The sequence below is a fragment of the Odocoileus virginianus genome, chromosome 5 (genome assembly GCF_023699985.2).
Source record: "Odocoileus virginianus isolate 20LAN1187 ecotype Illinois chromosome 5, Ovbor_1.2, whole genome shotgun sequence".
Taxonomy (NCBI): Eukaryota; Metazoa; Chordata; class Mammalia; order Artiodactyla; family Cervidae; genus Odocoileus; species Odocoileus virginianus.
Genome location: NC_069678.1, coordinates 87,253,779 through 87,276,546, shown reverse-complemented (window position 1 = coordinate 87,276,546; position 22,768 = coordinate 87,253,779). Strand labels below are relative to the sequence as shown.

Here is a 22,768-nt window from a genome sequence, read left to right as displayed (position 1 = left end):
CCACTGCAATTGTGGTCACTGCTGGGCAGAGGAGTTGTTTGAAAAATAACTCAACACTTGACTGAAAGTGCCTGGGAAGGCAGGAAGAACCCGGGAAGGGGCCTCTGAGGAGGACGAAGTCGGGTTCAGTGTGTGCTGTACTTGCCACCCCCAAGCTCTCTGCATGTTTCCCAGTCTTTCCTCTAGAGCTGATCTGAAGCCCCAGTGATCGGCAGCCCCCCAGGAGTCCTCGCGCCAGTGCACACCACCCGGCATGTTTACCTCGGCGATGCTGATGGAGATGATGAACACAGGGGGCGGGAGGCAGTTGGCTCTTTCCAGGTATGTTCTTCGCACCGGTTCAGGAAGCATCCATTTTGAGACAATCCTGTGGACCTTTCTAGGCTTGAAGGGGTCTTTATCTGCCCCGCCCTCTCTCACTTCCTCCTCTTCCAGCTCTTCCTTCATCTCTCTATCCATATTCAGATTCACGTCCTCCTCTATCTCCAAATGGTGAGCCGCAGCCATTGTCCTGGGTCGTCCTCCACCTGAAAGGAACAAGACTGTCAGGGGAAACAGATGGCCCTATAGTCTTCGGGCCGTAGCTCTGTCCTGGGCGCTCTGGCACAACCATTGGTTTCCAGTGCCTTCCCCGTGAGTCAGTAGAAGGTGGCTGAAGATCTGTTGCCCAAACACACGTAATATCCATACCCTCACCATCCGGGTATAATTGTGAGGAAGTAGTTAGCTCTCCCCAGCTGAGGAGGAGGACTCCCCAGAAGTCACTTATGGAATTGCCTACTGTCGGCACCCAAAGGGCGGACCGGAGCTTGGGACGGCAGCTCTCCCTCATACACCCTTTCCTTGCTCCCTGCCACTGACTCCCAAGGCAGTCGTTACTGTAAGAGAACTTTGCCACAAGGCGATGCATCTCAGAGTCTAAGCCACGCACATGCATAACCGAATTCAGTGTTGACTAGTCTCCTCTCAACTCTTAGTTTCATCTTGCTTCTACTCCCGAGCCAAATACCGGTTTGGCTCTGGTTTCTGATTCCGAATCAAAAATTATTTAATGAGCATCGACTATGTATCAGGTACTATGCTGAGAGGTACTATGTATCAGGCACCCATTTTAGTTTAAAAAATTCCCCTCCCCTCAAAAAAGATTTAAAGCCACATCTTCTCTTTCTAAATTATCAGTGTCCTTTCTAACATGCCACCGCTGCCGTTGTGGCACATGAGTTAAGTGGGCCATTGCTCCCTGGTCCTCCAGGGGCAGCGCTGCAACTCTCGCTAAAACACATCTTCCCAACAACTCTTTGACATCTGACACTCTTGGCTGAGTTCCTACTAATTTCTACACCCAGTATCCCCTTGAACTCAGTCCTCAATATCCAAACACTCAAGCATTTATGCAACATGTGTTGAACACCTACTATGTGTCAGGCGACCATTCCTATCCCAAAGTGTTTACAATGTCATGGAGAGGCTGAGGTCAAGAAAATCACACAAATAATTGTGTAATTACAGCTGTGCTAAGAGACACCATGCAGCTGCAGAAGTCACTGAGGCAGCGTGTCTGCAGCAGCGAGGCCCGGACCACATACTCCCTCCTCTCCAGGTGTCATGGTGCTAGCTGCACCGTCTTTCTCCTTTTGGTTTAGTTCTGATATATTTTACTCCTGGTTGCACTATTTAATCAAGTATTTTCATAGTCAAAAAATGGATTCTCCAGGCAAGAGTACTAGAGTGGGTTGCTGTGACCTCCCCTGGGGGATCTTCCCAACCCAGGGATCGAACTCGGGTCTTCTGCATTGCAGGCAGATTCTTTACCACTGAACCACCAGGGGAGCCCCTGGCAGGGATGGGGGAGGCTCAAATACATTAAAGGAAAAAAATAATGTTGCCAGACACTAGAGTACAATCTATTTTTTTTTAAGTAATGTATTGATACACAGGGAAAAAATCTGGAGAATTAACCATGATGATATTTGCATGATGGGATTTCACTAGATTTTTGCCCTTTATGTAGGAGTGGGTCCATATTTTGTGTATGCTGAAGCTTAAACAATATGGGGAAGGGGTGTTCTTTGGAAAAAATAACAAAATTAAAATTGTAAAATAGAAAAACTATAAAAGTACTTAGAGTGATTTAGAAGAAGCCTGTGTAAGTGGACATCTGAAGCTTAAGCTTTGTTAGTATCGCAGATAACCCAGCCAAAACAATCTTAAAAAAGAAGAACAAAACAGGACGTACCACATTCTCTGATTTCAAACTATAATTTAAAAAACTACAGTAACCAAAACAGTATGGTACTGTCACAAAAACATATACAGAGCAAAGGAATTGAATAGAGGCCAGAAATGAACTCACACCTATATGGGCAATTAACCTCTGACAAAGGAAGCAAGAATATACAATGGGGGAACGATAGCATCACACCACATACAAAAATAAACTCAAAATGGATTAAAGACTAAAATGTAAGACCTGAAAGCATAAAACTTCTAGAAGAAAACACAGGCAGTCTGCTCCTTGACATCACTCTTAGCAATATTTTTTCTGGATATGTCTCCTCAGGAAAGGGAAACAAAAGCAAAAAAAAACAAATGGGACTATATCATGCTAAAAAGCTTTTGCACAGCAAAGAAAACTACCAACAAAAGGAAAAGGCTGCCTACTGAAAGGGAGGAGATATTTGCAAATGATAGATCTGACAAGGAGTTAATATCCAAAATATACAAAGAACTCATAATACAACCCAACATAAAAAACAAACGAACAACCCAATGGAAAAATAGACAGAGGCCCTGAATATATATTTTTCCTATAAAGGAGACATACAGATGGCCAATAGACACATGAAAAGATGCAAATTACTAATCATCAGGGAAACACAATCAGAATCACAACGAGGGGAATTTCCTGGCATCTCAGCGGTTAAGACTCCACATTTTTCACTGCTGTGGCCCAGGTTCAATCCCTGGTCAGGAAACTAGACCCAACAAGTCATGCAGTGCAGCCAAAAATAAACAAACAAACAAAAATCAAAACACAATGAGAATCACTTCACACCTGACAGAGTGGCTGTTATCAAGAAAGACGACATAACAAGTGTTGGCCAGGATGCTGAGAAAAGAGAGCCTTCATGCACTGTTGGTAGAAATGTACATTGGTACAGCCACTATGGAAAATAGTACATGGTGGTGGTTTAGTTGCCAACTTGTGTCCAACTCTTGAGACCCTTGGACTGTAGCCTGCCAGGCTCCTTTGTCCACAGAATTTCCCAGGCAAGAATACTGGAGTAGGTTGCCATTTCCTTCTCCAGGGGATCTTCCTGACCCAGGGATCAAATCAGAGTCTCCTGCACTGCAAGTGGTTTCTTTACCAACTGAGCCACGAGGGAAGTCCTTGGAAAACAATATATGGATTCCTCAAAGAAAAGTAGAATTACCATTAGATCCAGAAATTCCATTTCTAGGCACTTATCCAAAGAAAATGAAAAGGTACCTCTATGTTAAATGCTAAATTATTTACAGTAACTAAGATATGGAAGCAATCTAAGTGCCCATCAATAGATGAATGGGTAAAGAATATGTGGTATGCATACACATGCACACACACACACAGGAATATTTCTCAGCCATGAAAAAGAATAAAATCTTGCTATGCAACAATACGGATGGACTGAAAGGGCATTATGCTAAGAGAAATGAGTCAGGCAGAGAAAGACAAATACTGTATGATTTCATCTATATGGGTAATCTATAAAACATGTGAACAAACACAACCAAACAGAAAGAGAGTCATAGATACAGAGAACAAACAGGTTTTTGCCAGAGAGGAGGAGGTTGGGAGGAGGTAAGAAAAAGATGGGAGATAAAGAGGTACATTTTAGTTACAAAATAAATGTCACAGGAATAAAATGTAGTGTGGGGAATACAGTCAATAATTGTGTAATAGCTATGTATGGTGACAGGTGACAACTAGACTTTTCATGGTGATCATATTGAAATGTATAGAAATAACAAATCACTATGCTGTATACCAGGAATAACAGTGTTGTGGGTCAAGTATTTCAAAAACAAATAAAGTCATAGAAAAAAAGATCAGCCACATCAGATATATGTGACTACCAAAGGTGGGGGTGGGAAGGGGAATTAGTTGAAGGTAGTCAAAAGGTACAAATTCCTGCTGCTGCTGCTCATTCAGTTGTGTCCGACTCTTTGCAATCTCATTGCCTGTAGCCTGCCAGGCTCCTCTATCCATGAAATTCTCCCAGAAAGAATACTGGAGTGGGGTGTCATTTACTCTTCCAGGGGGATCTTCCCAGCCCAGGGGTCGAACCCACATGTCTTACCTCTCCTGTAGTTATAAGATACATATGTACTAGGGATGTAACACTACAACATCATAAAGATAATTAACACTGCTGTACATTATAAATGAAAGTTGTTAGAATAAATCCCAATAGTTCTCATCATGAAGAAAAAATTTTTTTTTCTATTTCTTTAATGTTGTGTCTATATGAAAATGATGGATGCTCACTAAATGTACTGTGGTAATCATTTCATGATATATGTAAGTTGTACAACAATCATTATGTTGTACACCTTACACTTAAAAAATATATATATATAATAAAAACAGAGCCATCTGTATGAGACCTTTGCTGGACCCTAAAGTCTCAAGCACTGTACTATTTCTTCCCTTCCCTTGTGGGTCAATGTCTGAAGGATGAGTTTGTACCCACTAAACACCTTGTCATCTGCAACCCCGATCGAAACTGCTCTGCTAAGTTATGCCCTTTAAACAAATCCACTTCTGTTGTAATGTGAATTCTAACAAAGTGTGCAGAGCAGCCCAGTCTCTTCAAAGCACATCGTCATGCAAATCTCACATACTCTTTTGAACAATCTGGGAAGAAAAGGCAAGCAATATTCCCAATTCTCACCTTCCACTTTCCTAACTGAGCTTTCCTGTTGAAAACCCTTCATCCCTGCCTTTCATCCCAACCACATTCCATTGGCTAACTTCTTTTTCCCACTGCCCAGCCTCGGGCATCAACACTGTCCTCCTGCAACTGGCCTTCTCTAACTTGCTGGGAAAGGCAGTGTCAAGGTTGCTAAAGGGCAGGCACACAGGCTGGACAGATCTGAGGAATGGCCATGTCTTGTTTTTATATGCCACCCCAGTAAATAGCCCTGGATCTGGGACTGTGAGCCAGAGAACGGGGGCTTCACAGGGTGGGAGGCAGGGGGAGTGGAGAAGTATATGTTTAATGGGCACAGGGTTTCGGTTTGGGAAGATGAAAAAGTTCTGGAGAGGGAGGAAGGTGATGGTTGTACAATGTGAATGCTGTGAATTAATTATACACTTAAAAACAGTTAAAATAGTAAATTTTATGTTATGTGTATTTTACCACACACACAAACTAAATAAAAATATTAAATTTTCAAGGTCACTGGAAAGACTAGATAGAATATACTGTTTGTCATCAGCATGTGCTTAATCAACAGTACCCAATGTTACTGACATTTTCAGCTTAGTCCAATGTAGCTAAACTTCCTCTCATGCACATGCTCAGATGCTCAGTCGTGTCTGGCTCTTTACGACCCCATGGAGTATAGCCCAGCAGGCTCTTCTGTCCATGGGATTCTCTCAGCAAGAATACTGAAGTAGGGTGCCATTTCCTTCTCCAGGGGATCTTCTGACCCACGTCTTTTATGTCTCCTGCACTGGAAGTGGTACATCTTCCCAAGTGGTACCACTAGCACCACCTGGGAAACCCTCTAAGTTTTTTCACTGGAATTTTCTTTTCTTTTTTTTTGGGGGGGGGTTGGGGGGCCACATTGAGCAGCATGTGGGATCTTAGCTCCCCAACCAGGGATCAAACCCAGGCCCCTTGCAGTGGAATCACAAAGTCCTAACCACTGGACTGCCAGGGAAGTCCCTAAAATTAACCATTTTAAAGTATACAATTCAGTAGCATTAAATACATTTATAGTGTTGTGTAACCATCACCACTATCTATTTCCAAAATTTTTTCATCACCCCAGACAAAACCCTCACACTCAGTAAGAAGTCCCTTCCCTGTTGCTCCATCCCTCCAGCCTCTGGCAACCACATATGCTTTTTGTCTCTATGGATTTACCTATTCTAGATATTTCATATAAATGGAATTGTAAAATATGTGGTCTTTTAAGCCTGGCTTCTCTCACTTAAAGTCAAGGTTCATCCATGTTGTATCATGTGTCAGTACATCATTCCTTATTATGGCTGAATAATATTGCATTGTATAGATAAATAAAACCACATTCTTCATCCATTCATGTGTTTAAGGGCATTTGGATTTTTTCCACCCTTTGGCTACTGTGAATAGAGCTGCTATGAACATCCCGATACAAGTTTTTATTTAAATATATGTTTTCAATTCTTTCAGATATATACCTAAGAGTGGAATTGCTGGGTCATATGGTAATTCTATGTTTAATTTATCAGGAAATCTTCAGATCCCATTTTAAAGTGGTTAAGACTCTGCACTTCCACTGCAGGGTACTTAAGTTTGATCCCTGGTTGGGAAACTAAGATCCCGCAAGCCAAGTAATGAGGTGGAAAAAAAAAAAATTAAAGTGGGGATAAGGATAGCACTTACTTCATAACATTTTTAATTTTTTTTATTGCAGTATAGTTGATTTATAGTGTTGCACCAATCTCTGCTGTGTAGCTAAGTGACTTAGTTATACACGTATAGACAACCTTTTATTTGTATTATTTTTTATTATGGCTTATCACAGGATACTGATTACAGCTTCCTGTGCTATACAGTAGGCCCTTGTTTATCCATTCTAAATGTAATAGTTTGCATCTAGCAACCCCACCTCATAGCATTTTGGGGAAGATTATTTGAGATAACACATATAAAGCCTTAAAACAGTTTCTGGCACATAGTAAACACACCTTAATTATTAGTCTTATCAGCTATGGATGGATGAGTGGGTATGTGGATAGGCAGATAGATGGCTAGAAGGAAGGGTGGGACTGGGTCTGGGGTCTATTTTCACACTGCAAGTTACTAGGAATTAGGTCACATTTAATTTTTTTTCAAATGCATTCCATTAGGCAAGGTTGTACATTATAGTAGATTATAGTTAATAAATTTAAGGAAGTCCCCTTTTATTACTATTTTCCCAGTAACTTTGCTGAAAATAAAGGCTTCTTCCCTCACACTCACCCAGTCTGCGAGGGTCAGACTCTAAGTGTATAGAGATAACTATTGGGTTGGCCAAAAATTTCATTCAGGCTTTTTGCAACATTTTGTGGAAAACCTGGATGACCTGTTTGGGCAGTCCGTTATTTTATTAATTTTCCTTGCATATTGATGATTATTTCTAGTCTGTCTCATGTCTCATAAATGACAAAACAGAGTATGGATTTAAGATCAGCAGCTCTTAAATGCAAATACTAAGGCACTTTTATTTTTTTTTTTTTTAATTTCCAGTTACTTTTTTTTTTTTTTTATTAGTTGGAGGCTAATTACTTTACATCATTACAGTAGTTTTTGTTATACATTGAAATGAATTAGGCATGGATTTACATGTATTCCCCATCCCAGTCCCCCCTCCCACCTCCCTCTCCACCCGATCCCTCTGGGTCTTCCCAGTGCACCAGGCCCGAGCACTTGTCTCATGTACCCAACCTGGGCTGGTGATCTGTTTCACCCTAGATAATATACATGTTTCAATGCTGTTCTCTTGAAACATCCCACCCTCGCCTTCTCCCAGAGTCCACAAGTCTGTTCTATACATCTGAGTCTCTTTTTCTGTTTTGCATATAGGGTTATCGTTACCATCTTTCTAAAGTCCATATACATGTGTTAGTATACTGTAATGGTCTTTATCTTTCTGGCTTACTTCACTCTGTATAATGGGCTCCAGTTTCATCCATCTCATTAGAACTGATTCAAATGAATTCTTTTTAATGGCTGAGTAATATTCCATGGTGTATATGTACCACAGCTTCCTCATCCATTGGTCTGCTGATGGGCATCTGGGTTGCTTCCATGTCCTGGCTATTATAAACAGTGCTGCGATGAACATTGGGGTGCACGTGTCTCTTTCAGATCTGATTTCCTTGGTGTGTACGCCCAGAAGTGGGATTGCTGGGTCATATGGCAGTTCTATTTCCAGCTTTTTAAGAAATCTCCACACTGTTTTCGATAGTGGCTGTACTAATTTGCATTCCCACCAACAGTGTAAGAGGGTTCCCTTTTCTCCACACCCTCTCCAGCATTTATTGCTTGTAGACTTTTGGATAGCAGCCATCCTAACTGGCGTATAATGGTACCTCATTGTGGTTTTGATTTGCATTTCTCTGATAATGAGTGATGTTGAGCATCTTTTCATGTGTTTGTTAGCCATCTGTATGTCTTCCTTGGAGAAATGTCTGTTGAGTTCTTTGGCCCATTTTTTGATTGGGTCATTTATTTTTCTGGAGTTGAGCTGGAGGAGTTGCTTGTATATTTTTGAGATTAATCCTTTGTCTGTTGCTTCGTTTGCTATTATTTTCTCCCAATCTGAGGGCTGTCTTTTCACCTTGCTTATAGTTTCCTTTGTTGTGCAAAAGCTTTTAAGTTTCATTAGGTCCCATTTGTTTATTTTTGCTTTTATTTCTGAAATTCTGGGATGTAGGTCATAGAGGATCCTGCTGTGATTTATGTCAGAGAGTGTTTTGCCTATGTTCTCCTCTAGGAGTTTGATAGTTTCTGGTCTTACATTTAGATCTTTAATCCATTTTGAGTTTATTTTTGTGTATGGTGTTAGAAAGTGTTCTAGTTTCATTCTTTTACAGGTGGTTGACCAGTTTTCCCAGCACCACTTGTTAAAGAGGTTATCTTTTTTCCATTGTATATCTTTGCCTCCTTTGTCGAAGATAAGGTGACCATAGGTTCGTGGATTTATCTCTGGGCTTTCTATTCTGTTCCATTGATCTATATTTCTGTCTTTGTGCCAGTACCATACTGTCTTGATGACTGTGGCTTTGTAGTAGAGTCTGAAGTCAGGCAGATTGATTCCTCCAGTTCCATTCTTCTTTCTCAGGATTACTTTGGCTATTCGAGGTTTTTTGTATTTCCATACAAATTGTGAGATTATTTGTTCTAGTTCTGTGAAAAATACCGTTGGTAGTTTGATAGGGATTGCATTGAATCTATAGATTACTTTGGGTAGTATAGCCATTTTGACAATATTGATTCTTCCAATCCATGAACACGGTATATTTCTCCATCTGTTTGTGTCCTCTTTGATTTCTTTCATCAGTGTTTTATAGTTTTCTATGTATAGGTCTTTTGTTTCTTTAGGTAGATATACTCCTAAGTATTTTATTCTTTTTGTTGCAATGGTGAATGGTATTGTTTCCTTAATTTCTCTTTCTGTTTTCTCATTGTTAGTGTATAGGAATGCAAGAGATTTCTGTGTGTTAATTTTATATCCTGCAACTTGACTGTATTCATTGATTAGCTCTAGTAATTTTCTGGTAGAGTCTTTAGGGTTTTCTATGTAGAGGATCATGTCATCTGCAAACAGAGAGAGTTTCACTTCTTCTTTTCCTATCTGGATTCCTTTTACTTCTTTTTCTGCCCTGATTGCTGTGGCCAAAACTTCCAAAACTATGTTGAATAGTAGTGGTGAGAGTGGGCACCCTTGTCTTCTTCCTGACTTCAGGGGAAATACTTTCAATTTTTCACCATTGAGGGTGATGCTTGCTGTGGGTTTGTCATATATAGCTTTTATTATGTTGAGGTATGTTCCTTCTATTCCTGCTTTCTGGAGAGTTTTAATCATAAATGGATGTTGAATTTTGTCAAAGGCTTTTTCTGCATCTATTGAGATAATCATATGGTTTTTATCTTTCAATTTGTTAATGTGGTGTATTACATTGATTGACTTGCGGATATTAAAGAATCCTTGCATTCCTGGAATAAAGCCCACTTGGTCATGATGAATGATTTTTTTAATATGTTGTTGGATTCTGTTTGCTAGAATTTTGTTAAGGATTTTTGCATCTATGTTCATCAGTGATATTGGCCTGTAGTTTTCTTTTTTTGTGGCATCTTTGTCTGGTTTTGGAATTAGGGTGATGGTGGCCTCATAGAATGAGTTTGGAAGTTTACCTTCTTCTGCAATTTTCTGGAAGAGTTTGAGTAAGATAGGTGTTAGCTCTTCTCTAAATTTTTGGTAGAATTCAGCTGTGAAGCCATCTGGTCCTGGGCTTTTGTTTGCTGGAAGATTTCTGATTACAGTTTCGATTTCCTTGCTTGTGATCATTTTGTTAAGATCTTCTATTTCTTCCTGGTTCAGTTTTGGAAAGTTATACTTCTCTAAGAACTTGTCCATGTCTTCCAAGTTGTCCATTTTATTGGCATAGAGCTGCTGGTAGTAGTCTCTTATGATCCTTTGTATTTCAGTGTTGTCTGTTGTGATCTCTCCATTTTCATTTCTAATTTTGTTAATTTGGTTCTTCTCCCTTTGTTTCTTAATGAGTCTTGCTAATGGTTTGTCAATTTTGTTAATTTTTTCAAAAAACCAGCTTTTAGCTTTGTTAATTTTTGCTATGATCTCTTTAGTTTCTTTTGCATTTATTTCTGCCCTAATTTTTAAGATTTCTTTCCTTCTACTAACCCTGGGGTTCTTCATTTCTTCTTCCTCTAGTTGCTTTAGGTGTAGAGTTAGGTTATTTATTTGACTTTTTTCTTGTTTCTTGAGGTAGGCCTGTAATGCTATGAATCTTCCCCTTAGCACTGCTTTTACAGTGTCCCATAGGTTTTGGGTTGTTGTGTTTTCATTTTCATTCATTTCTATGCATATTTTGATTTCTTTTTTGATTTCTTCTATGATTTGTTGGTTATTCAGAAGCGTGTTGTTTAGCCTCCATATGTTTGAATTTTTAATAATTTTTTTCCTGTAATTGAGATCTAATCTTACTGCACTGTGGTCAGAAAAGATGACTGGAATGATTTCAATCTTTTTGAATTTACCAAGACTAGATTTATGGCCCAGGATGTGATCTATTCTGGAGAAGGTTCCGTGTGCACTTGAGAAAAAGGTGAAGTTGATTGTTTTGGGGTGAAACGTCCTATAGATGTCAATTAGGTCTAGCTGGTCCATTGTGTCCGTTAAAGTTTGTGTTTCCTTGTTCATTTTCTGTTTAGTTGATCTATCCATAGTTGTGAGTGGGGTATTAAAGTCTCCTACTATTATTGTGTTACTATTAATTTCCTCTTTCATACTCGTTAGCGTTTGCCTTACATATTGCGGTGCTCCTATGTTGGGTGCATATATATTTATAATTGTTATATCTTCTTCTTGGATTGATCCTTTGATCATTATGTAGTGTCCATCTTTGTCTCTTTTCACAGACTTAATTTGAAAGTCTATTTTATCTGATATGAGTATTGCGACTCCTGCTTTCTTTTGGTCTCCGTTTGCATGGAATATTTTTTTCCAGCCCTTCACTTTTAGTCTGTATGTGTCCCTTGCTTTGAGGTGGGTCTCTTGTAGACAGCATATATAGGGGTCTTGCTTTTGTATCCATTCAGCCAGCCTTTGTCTTTTGGTTGGGGCATTCAACCCATTTACATTTAAGGTAATTATTGATAGGTATGGTCCCGTTGCTAAGGCACTTTTAAAAGAAGTTCAGGGACTCACTCCCCAGTGGTTCACTGGCTAAGACTCCACACTCTCAATGCAGGGGGCCTGGGTTCAATCCCTGGTTAGGGAACTAGATCCCACATACCACAGCTGAGATTCAATGCAGCAAAATAAATAAATATTGTTTTTAAAAAGTAAGTTCAAGTACGAGTGATTAACATTGCGTTAATAAGCCCTAGTCATACATGATCATTTCATGAGGAAATAAAATTCCACATTGTTAATAACAGAACTTTACACCTATAAAAGGGCTTCCCTGGCGACTCAGACAGTAAAGAATCTGCCTGCAATCTGGGAGACCCACGTTAAATCCCTGGGTTGTGACGATCCCCTGCAAAAGGGAATGACAACCCACTCTAGTATTCTTGCCTGACGTATCTCATGGACAGAGGAGCCTGGCGGGCTACAGTCCATGGGGTCACAAAGAGTCAGACACAACTGAGTGACTAACACACACGCCCCTACAAAAGGAGCTAGAAAAACAAGCTCCCCAATCTCCCGCCCAATTTTTCTCTTTTTTCCAGACTTCAAAATTTCCAGAAATGTTATGACCTCAAGGCCATCATTTTAGTTACTTTAGTGAAATATATTTCCTGTGTTGCAAAAGTATCTGACACATTCAGTTTAGCTGAGCTCACTCTGTGTCTGCTTTCTTGGTATGTGTGTATTAGTCACTCGGTTGTGTCCAACTCTTAGCGACCCCATGGACTGTAGCCCACCAGGCTCCTCTGTCCATGGGATTCTCCAGGCAAGAATACTGGAGTGGGTTGCCATGCCCTCCTCCAGGGGATCTTCCCAACCCAGGGATGGAACCCGGGTCTCCTGCATGGCAGGCAGATTCTTTATTGTCTCAGCCACCAGGGAAGACCTTCTTCCTTGGTCCATGCAGTAAAGGGATCTGACATCTAGGTTGACCTACTGTAGTAGATTCTAGAAGTAGATGAACATGTGGGTAGAGATGGCAGCATTTTGTTTTGATCTCTCTTCTCAAACACTGTCACACTCTGACTTCCGTACCTGCCTGTGCACCTGTTGCAGGAATATTGAGGCCTCCCTCTGGTTCATCTCCACAGGTGCTGCTTCTCATCCGACATTCCCTGTCCCTCCCACTCCTGTTTACCTTCTGCTCCCACAGCTGAATTTCTGAACACAATTCACCACCATGGAAACACTACTGACCAGACTGGCAACAATGAAAAACACTGATCCATACTTATGAGGCTATATGGAAATCGGTGCCGTTTATGAGGTGTAATTGATGCAGGCTTTCACAAGGCAACTGGGCTGTTTCTATAAAATATGAAGTTCATATACCTTTCAACAGATTTATTCTACTTCTAGAAATCTACTTCTAGAAATGTCTTTGAGCAAGTACTCAAGGCTATCGTTCAAAGATGTTCAGAGCAGAACCATTTAGAGTAGTGAAAAATGACAAAGAACCTTAAAGTACTTTAATCAGGTTGTTGTATTTTCTGATAGTTCTACTTCCTAATACTGTGCTGAAATCTGCTCAGCAGCACTTCCTGGGTCAAAGGTTCCCCTCCTTAGGGCCTCACAAAGCAAGTCTAAGCTAGGGTCATGTCATTAATCATGAGGGTGTAGCCTATATACACCATGGGTTCTATAAGTCAAAGTTGGGATAGATTATCTGAATTTTCCGGATTACCAGAATTTCTGGAGGCTCGGTCCATAGCACAAGATCTCAAAACAAGTCAGCAATGATTACAACACATTATAAGTCTCAGAAATATAAAAACATCTACAGCTATCCAATTATTTACTTCGTCATTCTCATCAGTGTTACTCAGGGAGTGAATTGTTTACTACATTGACTGCTTCCTTATTCATTAAGCAGAGATCATGCAGGTTTCTTAAGCTTTCTTGAATGTAAACTTGATAATATGCCTCAGCTCCTACCTTTTATCTGCAGCAAGCGGCTGTCAACTCTTTGTTGAAATCACACACACACGAACACACGCACACACATTCAGATCAAAACTGGGTGGAACTGCTGTGAAATGTTCTCATCCTACACTTAGAGAACAACTGGGGTAGATTATTAAAAAGAATACTGGAAAAGTAGAAAAGACTCAGAGCCTTCTGGTTAAAAATGGAGATGTTTCCCTGCATGCAAGAACTGAAGACCTTCCCTTCACGTTAGCAATTATTCTCAAAAAGAGGAAAAATGGAAAGAACTTTTCTACTTCCTGACCTTACCTGGTATAACCATTGCTCTTGTTATGAATCAGGGAGCCAGTGTGCTGGCCAACGATTGGAAAGGGGAGGGCTGTGCTCATTTACCCAGAATAGGTGATCTGCCTTTAAAAAATATATATCTGTAGAAAAAGAGATTTCCATAAGAGGATTTACATAGGAGACTCTAGACATTGGCAAGGGATTTTTCTGAAGACCGCTTGTGAAGTGAAAGTTGCTCAGTCATGTCCGACTCTTTGTGATCCCATGGACAATACAGTTCATGGAATTCTCCAGACCAGAATACTAGAGTGGGTATTCTTTCCCCTCTGCAGGTGATCGAACCCAGGTCTCCCACATTGCAGGCGGATTCTTTACTGGCTGAGCCACAAGGGAAGCCCAAGATTACTGGAATGGGTGGCCTATCCCTTGTCCAGTGGATCTTCCCAACCCAGGAATCGAACTGGGGTCTCCTGCATTGCACATGGATTCTTTACCAACCGAGCTATCAGGGAAGCCCAAAGACCTCTTAGGTGCCCTTATTCACTATTGAGAATACTGATAGGGACAGAGTAAAGAGATAAAGTTGGTAATTAAATAGTTAATCCCACCAGGGGACTATAAATCTAGAAAAAAGTATGGGGACCCTTGTAAGTTAATGATCACTCAAGAAAGCAGGTTTGCTTAGCCACAAAACCAAGCAGGTTGCTAAGCAACAAAACCACACAACAGAAGCATGAAACATGCCCCCGACAGTAAAACCATGGTGGCATGAGACCTGCATCTGGCTCAGTGAGCCTGGTAAGTTAATGACCCCTAGGACATGCTCTCTGCACACATAAAAAACAATAATTTATGGAAAGGTAACATTTCAAAGTGAAAGATCCTCAATGTACTAAGATCTGAGATAATTTTTCCACAGTGTCATGACAATCATAGTTATGGTCATAGTGTCTTGACCACGTAGGGACAAAAAAAACTCCCCCACCTGACATAGAGGAGGAGGTGACGATGGAAGCATGACATCTGCTCAAGAATGAGGAAGAAAGTGGTTTTCTCCCTTTCTGACTTCTCCTTTGATTATAAAACTGTAGCACATTAAGTTCTTGGGGTGGGGCGCCTTCTTGCCTGCCTGCTTATAAGCCTCACAAGCATCCTGTTCTAATAAATTACTTCTTATCTATCACTTTGCCTCTCACTGAATTCTTTCTGCACTGAGACATAAAGGACTGGAACTCCTTGGAGTCCCTCAAAATGCCATGTAGCATTTTCAATAAAGTGTTTCTCAAAATTATGTTATAAATTAAGTCAAAAAAAATGTAAGTTAAGGACTTCTGTAACTGAGCAGGACCCTCTGGGGCCTTCCCAGGATAGACCTCTCTGCCATATCCTCTGCTTCAGCTCCTCTCTAAAGTACCTAGATAACAGTATCTGATGCACATTTCCTGAGTTGTTTTGCAAATACTAAAACCCCCACCAAATAAAAGACATTAACGACCTGATGACCATGAGCACAGAGCCCCCAGGCCTATTGAACCTAAGGATTGATAATGTTAACCCTATGGCACCACCCTGTTACCTCATCAGAGAATTGTGTGCCAGCTGATCACATACCCTGGGTCGCCCCTTCCTCGCCTTGCCTTTAAAAAAACGCTTGGCTGAAACCCATTAGGGAGTTCAGGTGTTCTGAGAACTAGCCACCCTGGACTCCTTGCTTGATGCCCTGCAATAAACACAGCACTTTCCTTCACCACAACCCAGAGTCAGTAGATTGGCTTCAGTGCATGGGTGAGTGGACCCAAGTTTGGTTCTGTAACACTTCCACTGTATTCTTTTGATAATGCTTATGTAATGGTCCTTTGTTAATTTTCTCAGCCAATTACTCATTTCATGAATCTGCGTGGGCAGCAGGGACCACTTCCCAGTACAAAAGCTAAGAATGTCCAATACTCACTTTTCCAGGTAATTAGGCTCAGGTATGTGACCTGGGCTTCAGCAATGAGTTGCATTTGCTTAAAATTTGGAGGACTGGAGCTGTGGATGGGGAAGATTCTTTACATGGTACACTTTAAAGCAATGGCGGCAGTATCTGGTGTCCATCCAGCCGTGCCACTGGGGTCAGTGTGGTACCCAGCGTCCAATGCCAGCTGTGTCCTTCATGCAGGCTGAAGCAATGAGCATGCAGCTGCGACAATGTGGCTCTTTTTGCCTACCTGGCTCTGTAATTTTGGTGTACTTCTAACTGCCTGGACTCCCTTTGTTTCTGCTTATTTCCTTCCAGTGATCTTGTAATCTACCATGACATTGTGATACATTAAGAAATATATATAGTTGGTCTTCCTCCCCAGCTCCAGGCACTGAGCTCCTAGAACCCTTGAAATTTCCTGAGCGATAGATGTGAGAGGACTATCTTTTGCTATTCTTAATAAGCCTCCTTCAACTGTACCTGAGTTTATGTAAATGAAGATATTCTTAGAGGATGGGGACTGGTCACCAGAGGAAACAGCCATGTGACTAGAGGGCTGGAACTTTCAGTCCCCCACCTCTGGGATGGGAAGAAGTGCTCGAAACTGAGTGTAACCACCAGTGGTCAATAATTTAATCAATCATCCCTATGTAACTGAATCGCCATACAAATCCTAAACAAATGGGTTTGGAGAGCTTCCAGGTTAGGTGAACAGTTCAAGGTGCTGGGAGGGTGATGTATTTACAGACGGTGTGGAGGCTCTACGTCCCTTCCCACATACCTTTCCCTATGCATCTCTTCCATTTGGCTGCTCCTGAGTTGTAGTCTTTATAATAAACTGATAATAGTAGGTAATGTCCTGTCCTGAGTTCAGTGAGCTGCTGTAACAAATTATGGAACCCAAGGAGGGAGGTGACAGAAATGCTGAAATTATAGCCATCTGGTCAAAAGCCCTGGAAGCCTAGGCCCGCAACTGGCATCTGAAATAGGCAGCAGCTTTGTGGGGCTGAGCCCTTAGTCTGCAGGGTAGTCAGCGTCAGAATTGCTTGACATGGAAAACCCACACATTTGGTGTCAGAAGTGTGAGTACTATTAAAGGTCCACTCTATCTCATAATCTCTGTGATCTTCCAACAGGAGGCTGACACAGTTTTGTTGCCGTATTCCTCAAGCCCAGAAAGTTCCTGATGCATCGAAGGTGTTCAGAAAATACTTGTATCTGAGTAAAAGGTAAACAAACTCTCTGCAACTTTGATGTATTAGTAAATCTACAATTGTTCCAAAATACAAAGTTTATTTAAAAGAATACCGGAGACCAGATCAACAGGCTTATTAGAAGGATGAACTAAGGTATCTACCAGGATTATTTTTGTAATCTGGTCCATTAATAAACAATTGAAACAAATTGAAAAAATAAATAAATAAATAAAAGAATACCAGAAGGAGGGAGGGAAGGAGAGAGGAATTCCATGTACAGCATATTAACTAAGAGTTTTGGTTATTTCTCTTAAACCTAGAAGCACTTCTCTCATCCTTTTTCCTCCGCACACCCCCCCACTATCATCATTCTGCCACCACTGAGCCTTCATCAAGACTGCAGAGCTACCATGCTGTATTGGTTACAAAAAGGACTATTACCTGTCTTCAGGGAGCACTATTCCCTGTGCTTGGCACTGTGAAGACTCGAGTTCTACTCCCCTCAGTATCTTACAGAATTATTGTAAGAATCAAATGAAATCCTAAGAGTTTCCATAATAGTGAGCACTTACTGTGTGCCAGGTTCTATGCCAAACACTTTAAGACCACACTCTTCTTTACTTCTTACAACAGTCTTGTAAGTTGGGATAATAACATCCCCAATTTATGGATAAGGTAACTCAGGCTTCCCAAGTACCTGGCTCAAGCTCATAGAGCTAGTGAGAAGAAGGCTGGAACAGGAGACTTTGACAGCATCTGACTCCAAAGATCCCGTGTGTTCCTCTGCCTTGTGATTTCCATGTAACAAGTGTTCAAGAAGTGTGCATAGTTTTGAGTATTTTCATCCCATCCTTCCCTCCTTCCTCCTCCCACTTCCTCCTCCAGCTCTCCAATCAGATTCCAACTAGGCCCTGAGAGTTCCCAGATGGGAGCTGCAGAAGAACTGGCAAGCAGGACTGGGAACACCCACCACTCCCATTACTGCCGCAAGGAGTCAAGATGGAGAAGGACGTCCAGGAAAGAAAAAGGATGTGATTCTCTGAGAACCCGAGGACTTAAGTCAGGCTCACCTTCCCTTCTTCACCTCACCCAGGAGAGCACTGCCAAGGCCACCAACCTTAGGACACCTCCTCTGGCAGAAGAGGCTTTCGATCACTAACTTGTGCTGCTTTGCCAGCTGCACGCGAACAAATAGGTTTCAGACATCTGAATTGTTTTTTTAAACAGCTGGCCCCACCCATTCATTGGTACCAGGCGGGCCCTTGCAGAGGCTGAGTCCAGCCTTGATGTGGCCGGGGTGTCCAGAAGGCTGGGCAACAGACTATGCTGGGTGGACCCAATTGCTGCCCAGCTGGGCCTGGTGGGGAGGCTTTGGGTGGTGTTGCCAGGCAACCTGGGTAATTGGAGAGGCCACGGATTGGGCTTCTGGGCCACAGAGACGAACAGCCTCCTTCATCATACTGCAGACCATCATTATGCCTCATTCCAGAGTCCTGCAGCAATCTCTCTGTGGTTATAGCCTGAAAGAGGGCTTTTTTAGCTACAGAAATTAAGAACCAGCCTTTCCAACTTATGGGTTTGTGGTTGTGGTTGTTTTCTTTTCGCTACATCTCCGAGAATACACTTGAAATAAATAGGCAAAAGATTTCAAAACAAAATAGAAAGTACCTTCACAAATCCCCTTTTCCAAAAGTGTTCCTTCTTCCCGAAGCAAAACACACTTGCCCTCAATTGTGAGGGCACCTAAGGTAGGGATGCTCTTCTTCCTGAGGTCTCTGCATGCCTACTATGTGTTAAAAGATTCTTCTTTGGAATCCCACAACTGTGGCTGTGGTTCAAGGTGGGGGGACCAAGACTCTGGTCATGTGCAAGATCTCTCAGTGGAATAATTTCTTTGTGTCTCTCCCATTCAAAGACCATCATGGTACTGCCCCTTCCCAATCCACAGAACCACTTTCACTTGTGGGGTTTTTAGTTTATTTTTTGTTTTTGTTTCATTTGGCCACGCCTCAAGGCTTGCAGAATCTTAGTTGCCTGAACAGGGATTGAACTTAGGCCCACAGCAGTAAAAGTACTGAGTCCTAACCACTAGACCACCAGGGAATCCCCATCACTTGTGGTATTTCAGTGAATCCTCCTAGCTGACCTGTGAAGAAGACACCATTTTTATTCCCATTTTACAGATGAACAACTAAGGCAAAAAGAGGTACCTGCGATTGCACATCAAAAGCAAAGCCAGAGCACTGTCCCATTCTTCTGAGGCTAGATCCTGAGCCACTCCACTATTAATATACCCACTGCCTCCCCACAGAGCTATTTAAGTACTCTATTATACCATTTTTGTTTTTTATTATAATAAATAATAGTAATAATAATACATACTGTAAAGACCAAAGCTTTATGTTGTATCTCATACTATCCTCAATACATTTTCCTTGTTGATTGTGATCAGACTTTCAAAGTTGCCTCATGCACACTAAGAAAGTCCCAAAGACAGACACACTATTTAACGAGGCTAATGACCTAGCCCACCAGAGCACAGAGCTAAAGGGAAACTCCCAGATGGTGCTAGTGGTAAAGAACCTGCCTGCCAATGCAGGAGACATAAGAGACCCAAGTTTGATCCCTGTGTTGGGAAGATCCCCTGGAGGAGGAGAAAATGGCAACCCACTCCAGTACTCTTGCCTGGAGAATGCCATGGACGGAGAAGCCTGGCGGGCTACAGTTCATGGGGTCACACAGAATCAGACACCACTGAAGTGACTTAGCATGCAGCATGCAATGACCTAGCCCACCAGAGCACAGGGCTGAAAGGAAACTCCCAACCTCCTTAATTCAAGGAGTTGGCTCTGTTTGATAACATTGTGATACTATTTCAGTCCCTTCAGTAAGAAGGCAGAATCACTGCTCTTTTTAGGTATTTGCAGGTATTCTTCAAAAAGGCTTTCACTGCCTCATCTTCAATGTTTCTTAAAAAATGGTCCATTGATGGTAAGCAACTGTGCTGCTTTGCATGGGACTAGGGATAAGTGATTTAGGGTGCTAAAATTAGGACAGTCCTGAGCACACCAAGGACAGCTGGTCACCCTGACATAAACCACCTACAGAATCATCTGAAAAAGTCAAGTGGAGATGGCTGGTTCTAATCCCAGAGCAGTGGTTCTTAACCCTGGCTACACATCAGAATTGTCTGAGGAGATTGTAAAGCAGTATTAATGTCTGAGCTCACCCCCAATCAGTTGAACTAAGGCCTCTGGAGCTAGGGCCTGGGCATTGGGATTTTCTGACGTGCAGCTAAGGTTGAAACCCCCTGCCCTAGAAATTTGTATTCTGGGCTGGGGTCTTGCCCAGGAATCTGCCTGTCTTTGTAACAGCTCCCCAGGGGATTCTCATGTACGCTATGATTGACAACCAATGAATTCTTACGTGATGTGTGAATTTATTGGACAACATACCCTGAATGCCTTGTATATGCTATACTCTGGAAACACACCAAAAAACAAAAACAAAACCACCTCCTATTCCCCAGGCCCTCTTTATTCCCCAGTGGAGAATAAAGATCTATAAATTGTTCTAACACAGTATACAGTAGTTGCCCCTTATCCACAGTAATACATTCCAAGTCCCCAGGGAATATCTGAACCTGTGGGTAGCACCAAATTTTATCCATACAATGGTTTTTCCTATACACACATACCTATGTGTGTATTTATGTTTTTATGTATTTATGTTTTATGTATTTATGTTTATATAATTTATAAATTAAACATTAACAAAAATAACTAATAATAAAGTAGAATAATTAAAGCAATATTCTGTAATAAAAGTTGTATGAATGTTGTCATCTTTCTCTCTCTCTCCAAATATCTTATTGTACAAATATAATGCCGTTTCCATCTTAACTAAGCACTCATCACACATTGTGGCTGTAACTTTTGCAGTTTGAGGTGAAATAGCAAACCTAGCATGAATTTTTTTTTTCCCTTCTTCACAGTTTCATAGATAGATGATTGATTTTTACCACAGATCTTAGCAGCCTCAGAATGCAATTTTTTTTTCTTACCATTGTTTGTTGTTGTTGGCCACACCATGTGACTTGTGGAATCTTAGTTCCCTGACCAGGAATCAAACTTGTGCCCCCTACAGTGGAAACACAGAGTCCTCACCACTGAACCACCAGGGAAGTTCCCTTTTTCCTTTCTTTATTAAGTCAAGAACTTTCACCTTTTCACTTAAAGGAAGAACTTTACAGCTTATCTGTGGCATATCCGAATTGCCAGCATTATTACCCTTGTGTTTTGGGGCCATTATTAAGTAAAATAAGGGTGACTTTGGCATACCTCAACTGATAACCAAGACTGTAGCTAGATGACTGGGCAGGATACATTAGACAAAGAAATGATTCATGTCCCGGGCCAGATGGAGCAGGACAGCTTGAGATTTCATCAAGCTACTCAGAAGAGTGCACAATTCAAAATTTATGAATTGTTCATTTCTGGAATTTTCCACTTAATATTTTCAAACCAAGGTTAACTTCAGGTAACTGAAACCGGGGAAAGCAAAACCTCGGGTAAGAAGAGGACGCTACTGAACGGTGCTTTATATTTTAAAGTGGGTCAGTATCATCAGGGCAGTTGTGGTTATTCAGTTTCCAGAAGTGTGGTAGATTAAAGACGAGCATATTACTTGCTGCTTCTCCACTAAAAGGTGGTTTTGTTTCCCCACCTTGAATCTGGGCCAGACCTGTGAGTAGTTTTGACTGATGACGTGAGATAGAGTCATGCCGGATACCCCCAAGGCCAGACCTGCAGAGATCTGCAGCCCCACTTCTGTTCCTCTTGGAATGTTCCCTCTTTGAGGTCTGACATCATATAAGAAGAATGACCTCCACTGAGGCCACCATCCCATGAGGAAGTCCAAGCTACTCACAAGGAGAGAGAGACCACGTCAAAGAGCACCAAAGTGCCAGACCTATGAGTGAAGCCTTCTTGAACCTTCCAGCCCAGTTCATCCGAGGGCATGATCTCAGCTGACACCACATGCAGCAGAACTCCTCACTTAAACCCAAATTCCAGACCCACAGACTCATGACAAAATCAAATGGCTGTTGTTGGAAGCTACTAGGCTTTATAGTGATTTGTTATATAGCAACAGTTACTAGCACCCCTCATCAGATCTAGAGGATGATATGACATTCCACACCATTCTGCCTTCCCGTTATCACCATTCATCTTCACACCCCCTAGCAGAGTAGACAGCAGCTATCTCACCTGAAAGAGCCTCTCAGTTAATCTCCATCTGTTTCCATTCCTGCCCCCCTTCCAAAACAAAACACAATCATGTCAGAGTACACCAACTGTTTGCTTAAAAATCCTTCAGTGGGGGGCTTTCCTGGTGGTCCAGTGGTTGGCAGTCCCCTTTGCAATTCAGGGAACACTGTTCAATCCTTGGTCTGGGAGGATCTCACATGCCCTGGAACAACTGGGCCTATGCGTCACAACTACTGAGCCCATGTGTGGCTACTACCAAAGTCCACGCGCTAGAGTCCATGCTCTGCAACAAGAGAAGCCACCTCAATGAGAAGTCCCCACAAAGCAACTAGGGAGTAGCCCCTGCTCACTGCAACTAAAGAAAGCCCACATGCAGCAACAAAGACCCAGCACAGCCAATACATAAATAAATAAAATAATAAATAAATATATAAATAAATAAAACTCTTCAGGGT

The 22,768-nt window shown here is 41.6% G+C and overlaps 1 protein-coding gene and 1 long non-coding RNA gene across 5 annotated transcripts in view; one reads left to right on the top strand and one right to left on the bottom strand.

Annotated features, from left to right (window-relative positions):
* The window catches only part of LOC139035276 (uncharacterized), a 54,097-nt gene extending 35,481 nt beyond the window's left edge, over positions 1–18,616 (top strand). The window contains exons 2-3 of the long non-coding RNA XR_011487944.1: positions 16,984–17,076; positions 17,929–18,616. This is a non-coding gene — a long non-coding RNA (uncharacterized lncRNA). The remainder of the gene's footprint in view (positions 1–16,983; positions 17,077–17,928) is intronic.
* RHBDL2 (rhomboid like 2) overlaps positions 1–22,768 on the bottom strand; it is a 55,903-nt gene that overhangs the window by 28,614 nt on the left and 4,521 nt on the right. For 2 of the 4 annotated variants that reach the window (XM_020896927.2, XM_020896924.2), the window contains exon 2: positions 262–527. In XM_020896927.2, the coding sequence (XP_020752586.1) occupies positions 262–507 (246 nt within the window). In that variant the 5' untranslated portion in view covers positions 508–527. Of the gene's footprint in view, positions 1–261; positions 528–17,740; positions 17,880–18,113; positions 18,200–22,768 lie in introns of those variants that run through there. The other 2 variants (XM_070468374.1, XM_070468375.1) reach the window with 2 other exon arrangements.